Source organism: Coregonus lavaretus, assembly GCF_964263955.1.
Source record: "Coregonus lavaretus genome assembly, chromosome: 16".
Taxonomy (NCBI): Eukaryota; Metazoa; Chordata; class Actinopteri; order Salmoniformes; family Salmonidae; genus Coregonus; species Coregonus lavaretus.
Window position 1 is genome coordinate 43,592,271 of NC_140003.1, and position 15,028 is coordinate 43,607,298.

The 15,028-nt window shown below is 42.1% G+C and overlaps 1 protein-coding gene across 1 annotated transcript in view; it reads left to right on the forward strand.

Moving 5' to 3' along the window:
* Nucleotides 1–273: 273 nt before the first annotated feature.
* The window catches only part of LOC311143707 (rho GTPase-activating protein 6-like), a gene marked incomplete at both ends in the record, with an annotated part of 74,446 nt that continues 59,691 nt past the window's right edge, over nucleotides 274–15,028 (forward strand). Inside the window, one exon of the mRNA XM_084179575.1 lies at nucleotides 274–762. Coding sequence (XP_084035701.1) covers nucleotides 274–762 — 489 coding nt within the window. The remainder of the gene's footprint in view (nucleotides 763–15,028) is intronic.

The window sequence follows — 15,028 nt, forward strand, 5'->3', positions numbered from 1 at the left end:
GGGAGAGGCTGTGTATCCCCATCCTTGTTCCTGTAAATTCGGAGAAGAACTAACGAAGAACTAACAGAGCGAATTACTTCAGTCTGTGTGGTTTCTTGGTTGAACATCAGGTTCGTATGGCGCGCAACAGGTAGCCAGTATCACTGTGAGAACGGAATGCGTTGCATTATGTTTATTCAAGGTAACCATCTAATCTCTGATCGCTTTAATGAACTCGATATTTACAAGTAGGATCTTCTGTGGAACGTTGAGAATAGCCTACTGATATATGATATGTCTGCGCAAGGGTTGCTGAGCAGCGTTTTCTCATGCTCCTCGCCAAGATCCAAAACAATGTCCAAACGGAGACTGAGACAGACTAGAAGTTTGGACTCAACTTTGATAAGACACTATGGGACCGAAACAGATGGGACATCGGGTCAAACAGATCAAAAGTCGTTTTACCTAAGTGTAAATCATGGTCGTTACCTCCGAGCCTCAAACGAAAACCTCTCCAAACTGGATGCGCCACTTACAGCTGGGGCAAAACAATGTCAGTCAGCATCCTCAAGCCTGTCAATATATTTGGATACTTCTTCTGGCCAATTCGACTACGATTCCAAGGCCACTAAAAGAAGCACGGCATGGGATTTACCTTTTCTTGTCAGAAGCCCCGTTACTCCAACCGGAAGCTCAAGCACTTTATTTTCACCTAGAAAGTGGCTTCAAAAGAAGCCATCTCCACCATCCATCCCTCAATCATACACTGTATGGAAATCCGAGGTAAGTAAGTGTTAAAATTCCACTGTTGTTGTTGTTGATAATGACTATGATGATGCTGGTAGTGATGATGATGATGGTGGTGATCATGATCATATTATTGTTGTTCAAACTGTCCATTATAAAGATTTAGGTTTGCTAAATTCCAGTAACTTTCCCAAAATTCCCAGTTTTTCCAGAAATCCCGGTTGGAATATTCCTGGAATATTGCAGAAATAAGCAGGAATTAATGAATCCTCCAACCTGAATTTATGGAAAACCTGGGGATTTTGGGAAAATGTACGGATTTTTGCAACCCCTATGTAGACTTCAGGTTGTACAGCCTGGTCTCATATACTAGACATAACATAGTAAAGGTAAATCGAAAACACTCAAATTCGTATGATATGTTACTTTTGTTATGGTTACATAAGACACGAATGGAGGGTGGTTATCGGGGTGGATGGGTCACCGTATAACATGAACGTCTGCGTGTTCGAATTTCATCACGGACAACTTTAGCATTTTAGCTAATTGTCAACTTTTCAACTACTTACTAATTTTGAGCTACTTTGCAAATACTTAGCATGTTAGCTAACCCTTCCCCTAACGCTAACCTAAACCCATTAACCTAACTCCTAACCTCAACCCCTAACTCTAACCCCTAGCATAGCTAACGTTAGCCAGCTAGCTAACGTTAGCCACCTAGCCACCTAGCTAATGTTAGCCACAACAAATTAGAATTCGTAAAATATCATATGTTTTTGCAAATTCATAACATATTGTACGTTTTGCAAATTCATTACGTATTATACATTTTTTTGAAAATTGTAACATATCATACGAATTGTAATTCATAACATATAATACGAAATGGATGATGGACATCCACAAATTATTATAAACCATACGAAATGTAACACATCATACTAAATGGTGCATCTCAGATTTACATACAGAATTACATTAAATGCTCTGAGACCAGGTTGGGCTGTATTACACAATAATATGCAAATTAAAGAAGCTTAGTTATTTAGTAAAGATGATGATGATGATTGAAGGTGGTGGTGAAAGTAGTAGCATTTGTAGTAGTATGGTGACAGCACCACATAGTTTTACAATGTGACAGTGTCAGTTGTCAACATGCAAAAACATGTATTTAGAGTAATGACTCATGACTAATATTTACACCTGTTGTCCTGGGAACTTTAACATCGAACTTTCAAATGCATATGTGTTAGTCTCATGTCTGAAATATGGAACACTGTCACAATTGAGCAATAGGATGTCAATTAGGCATACAGCATGATGTCACTGGCAAATTCCTTCTTCCTCAGAAGGATAGGCCATATCAAAAACCTTCAGCCTATTGAAACATATAGTATCTGTAGCCTAAAGAAGCATATGGTAGCTATAGCCTATGGAAGCATATAGCAGCTGTAGCTATAGCCTATAGAAGCATATAGCAGCTGTAGCTATAGCCTATAGAAGCATATTGCAGCTGCAGCTATAGCCTATAGAAGCATATAGTAGCTATAGCCTATAGAACCATATAGCAGCTGTAGCTGTAGCCTATAGAAGCATATTGCAGCTGCAGCTATAGCCTATAGAAGCATATAGCAGATGTAGCTATAGCCTATGGAAGCATATAGCAGCTGTAGCTATAGCCTATAGAAGCATATAGCAGCTGTAGCTATAGCCTATAGAAGCATATAGCAGCTGTAGCTATAGCCTATAGAAGCATATTGCAGCTGTAGCTATAGCCTATATAAGCATATTGCAGCTGTAGCTATAGCCTATATAAGCATATTGCAGCTGCAGCTATAGCCTATAGAAGCATATTGCAGCTGCAGCTATAGCCTATAGAAGCATATTGCAGCTGCAGCTATAGCCTATAGAAGCATATAGCAGCTGTAGCTATAGCCTATAGAAGCATATAGCAGCTGTAGCTGTAGCCTATAGAAGCAAATTGCAGCTGTAGCTATAGCCTATAGAAGCAAATTGCAGCTGTAGCTATAGCCTATAGAAGCATATAGTAGCTGTAGCCTATAGAAGCAAATTGCAGCTGTAGCTATAGCCTATAGAAGCAAATTGCAGCTGTAGCTATAGCCTATAGAAGCATATAGCAGCTGTAGCTATAGCCTATAGAAGCATATAGCAGCTGTAGCTGTAGCCTATAGAAGCATATAGCAGCTGTAGCTGTAGCCTATAGAAGCATATAGCAGCTGTAGGTATAGCCTATAGAAGCATATAGCAGCTGTAGCCTATTGAAGTGTATAGTAGCTATAGCCTATAGAAGCATATTGCAGCTGTAGCTATAGCCTATAGAAGCATATAGCAGCTGTCGCTATAGCCTATAGAACCATATAGCAGCTGTAGCTATAGCCTATAGAAGCATATAGCAGCTGTAGCTATAGCCTATAGAAGCATATTGCAGCTGTAGCTATAGCCTATAGAAGCATATAGCAGCTGTAGCCTATTGAAGTGTATAGTAGCTATAGCCTATAGAAGCATATTGCAGCTGTAGCTATAGCCTATAGAAGCATATTGCAGCTGTAGCTATAGCCTATAGAAGCATATAGCAGCTGTAGCTATAGCCTATAGAAGCATATAGCAGCTGTAGCTATAGCCTATAGAAGCATATAGCAGCTGTAGCTATAGCCTATAGAAGCATATAGCAGCTGTAGGTATAGCCTATAGAAGCATATAGCAGCTGTAGATATAGCCTATAGAAGCATATAGTAGCTATAGCCTATAGAAGCATATTGCAGCTGTAGCTATAGCCTATATAAGCATATAGCAGCTGTAGCTATAGCCTATAGAAGCATATGGCAGCTGTAGCTATAGCCTATAGAAGCATATAGCAGCTGTAGCTATAGCCTATAGAAACATATTGCAGCTGTCGCTATAGCCTATATAAGCATATAGCAGCTGTAGCTATAGCCTATAGAAGCATATAGCAGCTGTAGCTATAGCCTATAGAAGCATATAGTAGCTATAGCTATAGCCTATAGAAGCATATAGTAGCTATAGCCTATAGAAGCATATTGCAGCTGTAGTTGTAGCCTATAGAAGCATATGGCAGCTGTAGGTATAGCCTATAGAAGCATATAGCAGCTGTAGTTGTAGCCTATAGAAGCATATAGCAGCTGTAGCTATAGCCTATAGAAGCATATAGCAGCTGTAGCTATAGCCTATAGAAGCATATAGCAGCTGTAGCTATAGCCTATAGAAACATATTGCAGCTGTCGCTATAGCCTATAGAAGCATATAGCAGCTGCAGCTATAGCCTATAGAACCATATAGCAGCTGTAGCTATAGCCTATAGAAGCATATAGCAGCTGTAGCTATAGCCTATAGAAGCATATAGCAGCTGTAGCTATAGCCTATAGAAGCATATAGCAGCTGCAGCTATAGCCTATAGAACCATATAGCAGCTGTAGCTATAGCCTATAGAAGCATATAGCAGCTGTAGCTATAGCCTATAGAAGCATATAGCAGCTGTAGCTGTAGCCTATAGAAGCATATTGCAGCTGTAGTTGTAGCCTATAGAAGCATATAGCAGCTGTAGCTATAGCCTGTAGAAGCATATAGCAGCTGTAGCTATAGTCTATAGAAGCATATTGCAGCTGTAGCTATAGCCTATAGAAGCATATAGCAGCTGTAGCTATAGCCTATAGAAGCATATTGCAGCTGTAGCTATAGCCTATAGAAGCATATTGCAGCTGTAGCTATAGCCTATAGAAGCATATAGCAGCTGTAGCCTATTGAAGTGTATAGTAGCTATAGCCTATAGAAGCATATTGCAGCTGTAGCTATAGCCTATAGAAGCATATAGCAGCTGTAGCTATAGCCTATAGAAGCATATAGCAGCTGTAGCTATAGCCTATAGAAGCATATAGCAGCTGTAGATATAGCCTATAGAAGCATATAGCAGCTGTAGCTATAGCCTATAGAAGCATATAGCAGCTGTAGCTATAGCATATAGAAGCATATAGCAGCTGTTGCTATAGCCTATAGAACCATATAGCAGCTGTTGCTATAGCCTATAGAAGCATATAGCAGCTGTAGCTATAGCCTATAGAAGCATATTGCAGCTGTAGCTATAGCCTATAGAAGCATATAGCAGCTGTAGCCTATTGAAGTGTATAGTAGCTATAGCCTATAGAAGCATATTGCAGCTGTAGCTATAGCCTATAGAAGCATACAGCAGCTGTAGCTATAGCCTATAGAAGCATATAGCAGCTGTAGCTATAGCCTATAGAAGCATATTGCAGCTGTAGCTATAGCCTATAGAAGCATATAGCAGCTGTAGCTATAGCCTATAGAAGCATATAGCAGCTGTAGCTGTAGCCTATAGAAGCATATAGCAGCTGTAGCTATAGCCTATAGAAGCATATAGCAGCTGTAGCTATAGCCTATAGAAGCATATAGCAGCTGTAGCTATAGCCTATATAAGCATATAGCAGCTGTAGGTATAGCCTATAGAAGCATATAGCAGCTGTAGATATAGCCTATAGAAGCATATAGTAGCTATAGCCTATAGAAGCATATTGCAGCTGTAGCTATAGCCTATAGAAGCATATAGTAGCTATAGCTATAGCCTATAGAAGCATATAGTAGCTATAGCCTATAGAAGCATATTGCAGCTGTAGTTGTAGCCTATAGAAGCATATTGCAGCTGTAGTTGTAGCCTATAGAAGCATATAGCAGCTGTAGCTATAGCCTATATAAACATATTGCAGCTGTCGCTATAGCCTATAGAAGCATATAGCAGCTGTCGCTATAGCCTATAGAAGCATATAGCAGCTGTAGCTGTAGCCTATAGAAGCATATAGCAGCTGTAGCTGTAGCCTATAGAAGCATATAGCAGCTGTAGCTGTAGCCTATAGAAGCATATAGCAGCTGTAGCTGTAGCCTATAGAAGCATATAGCAGCTGTAGGTATAGCCTATAGAAGCATATAGCAGCTGTAGCTGTAGCCTATAGAAGCATATAGCAGCTGTAGCTGTAGCCTATAGAAGCATATAGCAGCTGTCGCTATAGCCTATAGAAGCATATAGCAGCTGTAGCTATAGCCTATAGAAGCATATAGTAGCTGTAGCTATAGCCTATAGAAGCATATAGCAGCTGTAGATATAGCCTATAGAAGCATATAGCAGCTGTAGCTATAGCCTATAGAAGCATATAGCAGCTGTAGCTATAGCCTATAGAACCATATAGCAGCTGTAGCTATAGCCTATAGAAGCATATAGCAGCTGTAGCTATAGCCTATAGAAGCATATAGCAGCTGTAGCTGTAGCCTATAGAAGCATATTGCAGCTGTAGTTGTAGCCTATAGAAGCATATAGCAGCTGTAGCTATAGCCTGTAGAAGCATATAGCAGCTGTAGCTATAGTCTATAGAAGCATATTGCAGCTGTAGCTATAGCCTATAGAAGCATATAGCAGCTGTAGCTATAGCCTATAGAAGCATATTGCAGCTGTAGCTATAGCCTATAGAAGCATATTGCAGCTGTAGCTATAGCCTATAGAAGCATATAGCAGCTGTAGCCTATTGAAGTGTATAGTAGCTATAGCCTATAGAAGCATATTGCAGCTGTAGCTATAGCCTATAGAAGCATATAGCAGCTGTAGCTATAGCCTATAGAAGCATATAGCAGCTGTAGCTATAGCCTGTAGAAGCATATAGCAGCTGTAGCTATAGTCTATAGAAGCATATTGCAGCTGTAGCTATAGCCTATAGAAGCATATAGCAGCTGTAGCTATAGCCTATAGAACCATATAGCAGCTGTAGCTATAGCCTATAGAAGCATATAGCAGCTGTAGCTATAGCCTATAGAAGCATATAGCAGCTGTAGCTGTAGCCTATAGAAGCATATTGCAGCTGTAGTTGTAGCCTATAGAAGCATATAGCAGCTGTAGCTATAGCCTGTAGAAGCATATAGCAGCTGTAGCTATAGTCTATAGAAGCATATTGCAGCTGTAGCTATAGCCTATAGAAGCATATAGCAGCTGTAGCTATAGCCTATAGAAGCATATTGCAGCTGTAGCTATAGCCTATAGAAGCATATTGCAGCTGTAGCTATAGCCTATAGAAGCATATAGCAGCTGTAGCCTATTGAAGTGTATAGTAGCTATAGCCTATAGAAGCATATTGCAGCTGTAGCTATAGCCTATAGAAGCATATAGCAGCTGTAGCTATAGCCTATAGAAGCATATAGCAGCTGTAGCTATAGCCTATAGAAGCATATAGCAGCTGTAGCTATAGCATATAGAAGCATATAGCAGCTGTTGCTATAGCCTATAGAACCATATAGCAGCTGTAGCTATAGCCTATAGAAGCATATAGCAGCTGTAGCTATAGCCTATAGAAGCATATTGCAGCTGTAGCTATAGCCTATAGAAGCATATAGCAGCTGTAGCCTATTGAAGTGTATAGTAGCTATAGCCTATAGAAGCATATTGCAGCTGTAGCTATAGCCTATAGAAGCATATAGCAGCTGTAGCTATAGCCTATAGAAGCATATAGCAGCTGTAGCTATAGCCTATAGAAGCATATTGCAGCTGTAGCTATAGCCTATAGAAGCATATAGCAGCTGTAGCTATAGCCTATAGAAGCATATAGCAGCTGTAGCTGTAGCCTATAGAAGCATATAGCAGCTGTAGCTATAGCCTATAGAAGCATATAGCAGCTGTAGCTATAGCCTATAGAAGCATATAGCAGCTGTAGCTATAGCCTATATAAGCATATAGCAGCTGTAGGTATAGCCTATAGAAGCATATAGCAGCTGTAGATATAGCCTATAGAAGCATATAGTAGCTATAGCCTATAGAAGCATATTGCAGCTGTAGCTATAGCCTATAGAAGCATATAGTAGCTATAGCTATAGCCTATAGAAGCATATAGTAGCTATAGCCTATAGAAGCATATTGCAGCTGTAGTTGTAGCCTATAGAAGCATATTGCAGCTGTAGTTGTAGCCTATAGAAGCATATAGCAGCTGTAGCTATAGCCTATATAAACATATTGCAGCTGTCGCTATAGCCTATAGAAGCATATAGCAGCTGTCGCTATAGCCTATAGAAGCATATAGCAGCTGTAGCTGTAGCCTATAGAAGCATATAGCAGCTGTAGCTGTAGCCTATAGAAGCATATAGCAGCTGTAGCTGTAGCCTATAGAAGCATATAGCAGCTGTAGCTGTAGCCTATAGAAGCATATAGCAGCTGTAGGTATAGCCTATAGAAGCATATAGCAGCTGTAGCTGTAGCCTATAGAAGCATATAGCAGCTGTAGCTGTAGCCTATAGAAGCATATAGCAGCTGTCGCTATAGCCTATAGAAGCATATAGCAGCTGTAGCTATAGCCTATAGAAGCATATAGCAGCTGTAGCTATAGCCTATAGAAGCATATAGCAGCTGTAGATATAGCCTATAGAAGCATATAGCAGCTGTAGCTGTAGCCTATAGAAGCATATAGCAGCTGTAGCTATAGCCTATAGAAGCATATAGCAGCTGTAGCTGTAGCCTATAGAAGCATATAGCAGCTGTAGCTATAGCCTATAGAAGCATATAGCAGCTGTAGCTGTAGCCTATAGAAGCATATAGCAGCTGTAGCTGTAGCCTATAGAAGCATATAGCAGCTGTAGCTATAGCCTGTAGAAGCATATAGCAGCTGTAGCTATAGCCTATAGAAGCATATAGCAGCTGTAGCTGTAGCCTATAGAAGCATATAGCAGCTGTAGCTGTAGCCTATAGAAGCATATAGCAGCTGTAGGTATAGCCTATAGAAGCATATAGCAGCTGTAGCTGTAGCCTATAGAAGCATATAGCAGCTGTAGCTGTAGCCTATAGAAGCATATAGCAGCTGTAGCTGTAGCCTATAGAAGCATATAGCAGCTGTAGGTATAGCCTATAGAAACATATAGCAGCTGTAGCTGTAGCCTATAGAAGCATATAGCAGCTGTAGCTATAGCCTATAGAAGCATATAGCAGCTGTAGCTATAGCCTATAGAAGCATTTAGCAGCTGTAGCTGTAGCCTATAGAAGCATATAGCAGCTGTAGCTATAGCCTATAGAAGCATTTAGCAGCTGTAGCTGTAGCCTATAGAAGCATATAGCAGCTGTAGCTGTAGCCTATATAAACCTATCGAAGCCTATAGTAGCTGTAGATTAGCCTGGGTGCCAGTCTGTTTTTGCCCTCTTGTCAACTCCTTAATGAATTGTCTTGACAATAACAATGGAGTAGGCCTAGGCATAACAATGGAGTAGGCCTAGGCAAAACAATGGAGTAGGCCTAGGCAAAACAATGGAGTAGGCCTAGGCAAAACAATGGAGTAGGCCTAGGCAAAAGCACAAACAGACATGGGACCAGGCTAGCTGGCTACCCTTTGGATAAATCTGGAGGGAATCTTGCTTTATAAAACAAACAAACAAGCCAAGCTATTAATCTACTTGTACGTACAGTACCAGTCAAAAGTTTGGACACACCAACTCATGGGTTTTTCTTTATTTTGTACTATTTTCTACATTGTAGAATAATAGTGAAGACATAAAAACTATGAAAGAACACATACGGAATCATGTAGGAACCAAAAAAGTGTTAAACAAATCCAAATATATTTTATATTTGAGATTCTTCAAAGTAGCCACCATTTGCCTTGACAACAGCTTTGCACACTCTTGGCAGTCTCTCAACCAGCGTCACCTGAAATGCTTTTCCAACAGTCTTGAAGGAGTTCCCACATATGTTGAGCACTTGTTGGCTGCTTTTCCTTCACTCTGCGGTCTGACTCATCCCAAACCATCTCAATTGGGTTGAGGTCGGGGGATTGTGGAGGCTAGGTCATCTGATGCAGCACTCCATCACTCTCCTTCTTGGTCAAATAGCCCTTACAGAGCCTGGAGGTGTGTTGGGTCATGTGTTGGGTCATTGTCCTGTTGAAAAACAAATGATAGTCCCACTAACCCCAAACAAGATGGGATGGCGTATCGCTGCAGAATGCTGTGGTAGCCATCCTGGTTCTGTGCCTTGAATTCTAAATAAATCACACACAGTGTCACCAGTAAAGCACCCCCACACCATCACCCCTCCTCCTCCATGCTTTATGGTGGGAAATAAACATGCAGAGATCATCCGTTCACCCACACTGCTTCTCACAAAGACACGGCGGTTGGAACCAAAAATCTCAAATTTGGACTCATCAGACCAAAGGACACATTTCCACCGGTCTGATGTCCGTTGCTCATGTTTCTTGGCCCAAGCAAGTCTCTTCTTCTTATTGGTGTCCTTTAGTAGTGGTTTCTTTGCAGCAATTCGACCATGAAGAACAGCGCCGGAAGAAGATGGCTGCCGTTTTACAGCCCTCTAACCAATTGTACTATTATGTGTGTTTTTCCGCGTTATTTGTAATTTATTTTGTACATAATGTTTATGCCATCGTCTCTTATAACCAAAGAGAGCTTCTGGATATCAGGACAGCGATTACTCACCTCGCGTTGGACGAACACTTTTTTTTTCAACGAGGCGTTCGCGAAGGATATTCTACAGACTCCAGACAAGGCCCAGATCCCCGTCATTCGCGTGAGGAAGAGACGGAGATACCGTGGACGTAGGTCGGGGTGCCTTGTAAAGATCCGACGGCGAACGAGTAAACTGCCTCTCCCATCAATCCTATTAGCCAACGTTCAAGCTTTGGATAATAAAATGGACGATTTAAGATTACGGTTATCCTACCAACGGGACATTAAAAACTGTAATATCTTATGTTTCACGGAGTCGTGGCTGAATGACAACAATGACAACATTCAGCTAGCAGGCTATACGCTACATCGGCAGGACAGAACGGCAGACTCGGGTAAGACGAGGGGTGGCGGTCTCTGTATTTTTGTAAACAACAGCTGGTGCACAAAATCAAATACTAAGGAAGTCTCAAGGTTTTGCTCGCCTGAGGTAGAGTATCTTATGATAAGCTGTAGACCACACTATTTACCAAGAGAGTTTTCATCTATACTTTTCATAGCTGTCTATTTACCACCACAAACCAATGCTGGCATTAAGATTGCACTGAATGAGTTGTACAAGGCCATTAATCAACAGGAAAACGCTCATCCAGATGCAGCGCTCCTAGTAGCAGGGGACTTTAATGCAGGGAAACTTAAATCCGTTCTACCTCATTTCTACCAGCATGTTAAATGTGCAACCAGAGGGGAAAAAACTCTAGACCACCTTTACTCCACACACAGAGACGCATACAAAGCTCTCCCTCGCCCTCCATTTGGCAAATCTGACCATAACTCTATCCTCCTGATTCCTGCTTATAAGCAAAAACTGAAGCAGGAAGCACCAGTGACTCGGCTAATAAAAAAGTGGTCAGATGACGCAGATGCTAAGCTACAGGACTGTTTTGCTAGCACAGACTGGAACATGTTCAGGGATTCTTCAGACAGCATTGAGGAGTACACCACATCAGTCACTGGCTTCATCAATAAGTGCATCGATGATGTCGTCCCCACAGTGACCGTACGTACATACCCCAACCAGAAGCCATGGATTACAGGAAACATCCGCACTGAGCTAAAGGGTAGAGCTGCCGCTTTCAAGGAACGGGACTCTAACCCGGACGCTTATAAGAAATCCCGCTATGACCTCCGACGAACCATCAAACAGGCAAAGAGTCAATACAGGTCTAAGATTGAATCATACTACACTGGCTCTGACGCTCGTCGGATGTGGCAGGGCTTGAAAACTATTACAGACTACAAAGGGAAGCACAGCCGCGAGCTGCCCAGTGACACAAGCCTACCAGACGAGCTAAACCACTTCTATGCTCGCTTCGAGGCAAGCAACACTGAAGCATGCATGAGAGCACCAGCTGTTCCGGACGACTATGTGATCACGCTCTCCGTAGCCGATGTGAGTAAGACTTTTAAGCAGGTCAACATTCACAAGGCCGCAGGGCCAGACGGATTACCAGGACGTGTACTCCGAGCATGTGCTGACCAACTGGCAAGTGTCTTCACTGACATTTTCAACATGTCCCTGACTGAGTCTGTAATACCAACATGTTTCAAGCAGACCACCATAGTCCCCGTGCCCAAGAACTCTAAGATAACCTGCCTAAATGACTACCGACCCGTGGCACTGACGTCTGTAGCCATGAAGTGCTTTGAAAGACTGGTCATGGCTCACATCAACAGCATAATCCCAGAAACCCTAGACCCACTCCAATTTGCATACCGCCCCAACAGATCCACAGATGATGCAATCTCTATCGCACTCCACACTGCCCTTTCCCACCTGGACAAGAGGAACACCTACGTGAGAATGCTATTCATTGACTACAGCTCAGCATTCAACACCATAGTGCCCTCAAAGCTCATCACTAAGCTAAGGATCCTGGGACTAAACACCTCCCTCTGCAACTGGATCCTGGACTTCCTGACGGGCCGCCCCCAGGTGGTAAGGGTAGGTAACAACACATCTGCCACACTGATCCTCAACACGGGGGCCCCTCAGGGGTGCGTGCTCAGTCCCCTCCTGTACTCTCTGTTCACCCATGACTGCATGGCCAGGCACGACTCCAACACCATCATTAAGTTTGCCGACGACACAACAGTGGTAGGCCTGATCACCGACAACGATGAGACAGCCTATAGGGAGGAGGTCAGAGATCTGGCCGTGTGGTGCCAGGACAACAACCTCTCCCTCAACGTGACCAAGACAAAGGAGATGATTGTGGACTACAGGAAAAAAAAGAGGACTGAGCACGCCCCCATTCTCATCGACGGGGCTGTAGTGGAACAGGTTGAGAGCTTCAAGTTCCTTGGTGTCCACATCACCAACGAACTATCATGGTCCAAACACACCAAGACAGTCGTGAAGAGGGCACGACAAAGCCTATTCCCCCTCAGGAGACTAAAAAGATTTGGCATGGGTCCTCAGATCCTCAAAAAATTCTACAGCTGCACCATCGAGAGCATCCTGACTGGTTGCATCACCGCCTGGTATGGCAACTGCTTGGCCTCTGACCGCAAGGCACTACAGAGGGTAGTGCGTACGGCCCAGTACATCACTGGGGCAAAGCTCCCTGCCATCCAGGACCTCTATACCAGGCGGTGTCAGAGGAAGGCCCTCAAAATTGTCAAAGACTCCAGTCACCCTAGTCATAGACTGTTCTCTCTGCTACCGCACGGCAAGCAGTACCGGAGTGCCAAGTCTAGGTCCAAAAGACTTCTCAACAGCTTCTACCCCCAAGCCATAAGACTCCTGAACAGCTAATCATGGCTACCCGGACTATTTGCACTGCCCCCCCACCCCATCCTTTTTACGCTGCTGCTACTCTGTTAAGTATTTATGCATAGTCACTTTAACTCTACCCACATGTACATATTACCTCAACTAGCCGGTGCCCCCGCACATTGACTATGCAACGGTACCCCCCTGTATATATAGCCTCCCTACTGTCACTTTATTCTATTGTATATATAGCCTCCCTACTGTCACTTTATTTTTTACTTCTGCTCTTTTTTTTCTCAACACTTTTTTGTTGTTGTTTTATTCTTACTTTTTTGTTTAAAATAAATGCACTGTTGGTTAAGGGCTGTAAGTAAGCATTTCACTGTAATGTCTGCACCTGTTGTATTCGGCGCATGTGACCAATAAAATTTGATTTGATTTGATTTGATTTGATTCACATAGTCTCTTCTAAACAGTTGATGTTGAGATGTGTCTGTTACTTGAACTCTGTGAATCATTTGTTTGGGCTGCAATTTCTAATGAACTTATCCTCTGCAGCAGAGGTAACTCTGGGTCTTCCATTCCCGTGGTGGTCCTCATGAGAGCCAGTTTCATCACAACGCTTGATGGTTTTTGTGACTGCACTTAAAGAAACTTTCAAAGTTCTTGAAATGTTCCGTATCGACTGACCTTCATGTCTTAAAGTAATGAAGGACTGTCGTTTCTCATTGCTTATTTGAGCTGTTCTTGCCATAATATGGACTTGGTCTTTTACCAAATAGGGCTATCCTCTGTATACCTTGTCACAACACAATGAATTGGCTCAAACGCATTAAGAAGGAAATAAATTCCACAAATTAACTTTTAAGAAGGCACACCTGTTAATTGAAATGCATTCCAGGTGACTACCTCATGAAGCTGGTTGAGAGAATGCCAATAGTGTGCAAAGGTGTCATCAAGGCAGAGGGTGGTAAATTGAAGAATCTCAAATATAAAATATATTTTGATTTGTTTAACACTTTTTTGGTTACTATATGATTCCATATGTGTTATTTCATAGTTTTGATGTCTTCACTATTATTCTACAATGCAAAAATAAAGAAAAACCCTTGAATGAGTAGGTGTGTCCAAACTTTTGACTGGTAGTGTATATCAGAGATCAAAACAATCTTTCTCCAGGATTTGACAGTGTGATTACAGCTCTGTCTGAGTAGTTTTGCAGAAGAGACTTAGAGAGGGACTCTTGTCCCTGTGGACTGTATGTCCTGCTTTTAGATAAACAGAACCTTGTGTTTATAGAAAACCTTTCATCAAAGGCAGCAGGGCCATTTCCTCTTCAATGCATTCAAACAATGTGGTCAGTTAGAATGACCGGTCAGAATCAACAGAACTTTTTTGAGTGGTGGATTACACATGGAAATCAACATATAGGAACACCTGTGTTAAATGTAAAGGCCTATTATTTTTGGGAGCTCAAAGTGACTGAGTCTACTAGTATGGTAGGTGTTAGTCTATACTATGGCTCCCCAACTGACGGGTGAATTTATTTGGCGCCCCAAATTATTTATTTTTTACATTGTTTGACCTAAAGACTATAAAAACACTAGCACATCAACTCCAAGTGATTTTAATTAGGAAATAAAAAAGTATTCCCATGCATAACAGAGTGATAGACGCTGAGTATACAAAACATTAAGTACACCTGCTCTTTCCATGACATATACTGACCAGGTGAATCCAGGTGAAAGCTATGATCCCTTATTGATGTCACTTGTTAAATCCACTTCAATCAGTGTAGATGAAGGGAAGGAGACAGGTTAAAGAAGGATTTTTAAGCCTTGAGACAATTGAGACATGGATTGTGTATGTGTGCCATTCAGAGGGTGAATGGGCAAGACAAAATATATAAGTTCCTTTGAACGGGGTATGGTAGAAGGTGACAGGTGCACCAGTTTGTGTCAAGAACTGCAACGCTGCAGGGTTTCTCAGGCTCAACAGTTTTCCGTGTGTATCAAGAATGGTCCACCACCCTAAGGACATCCAGCCAATCTGAC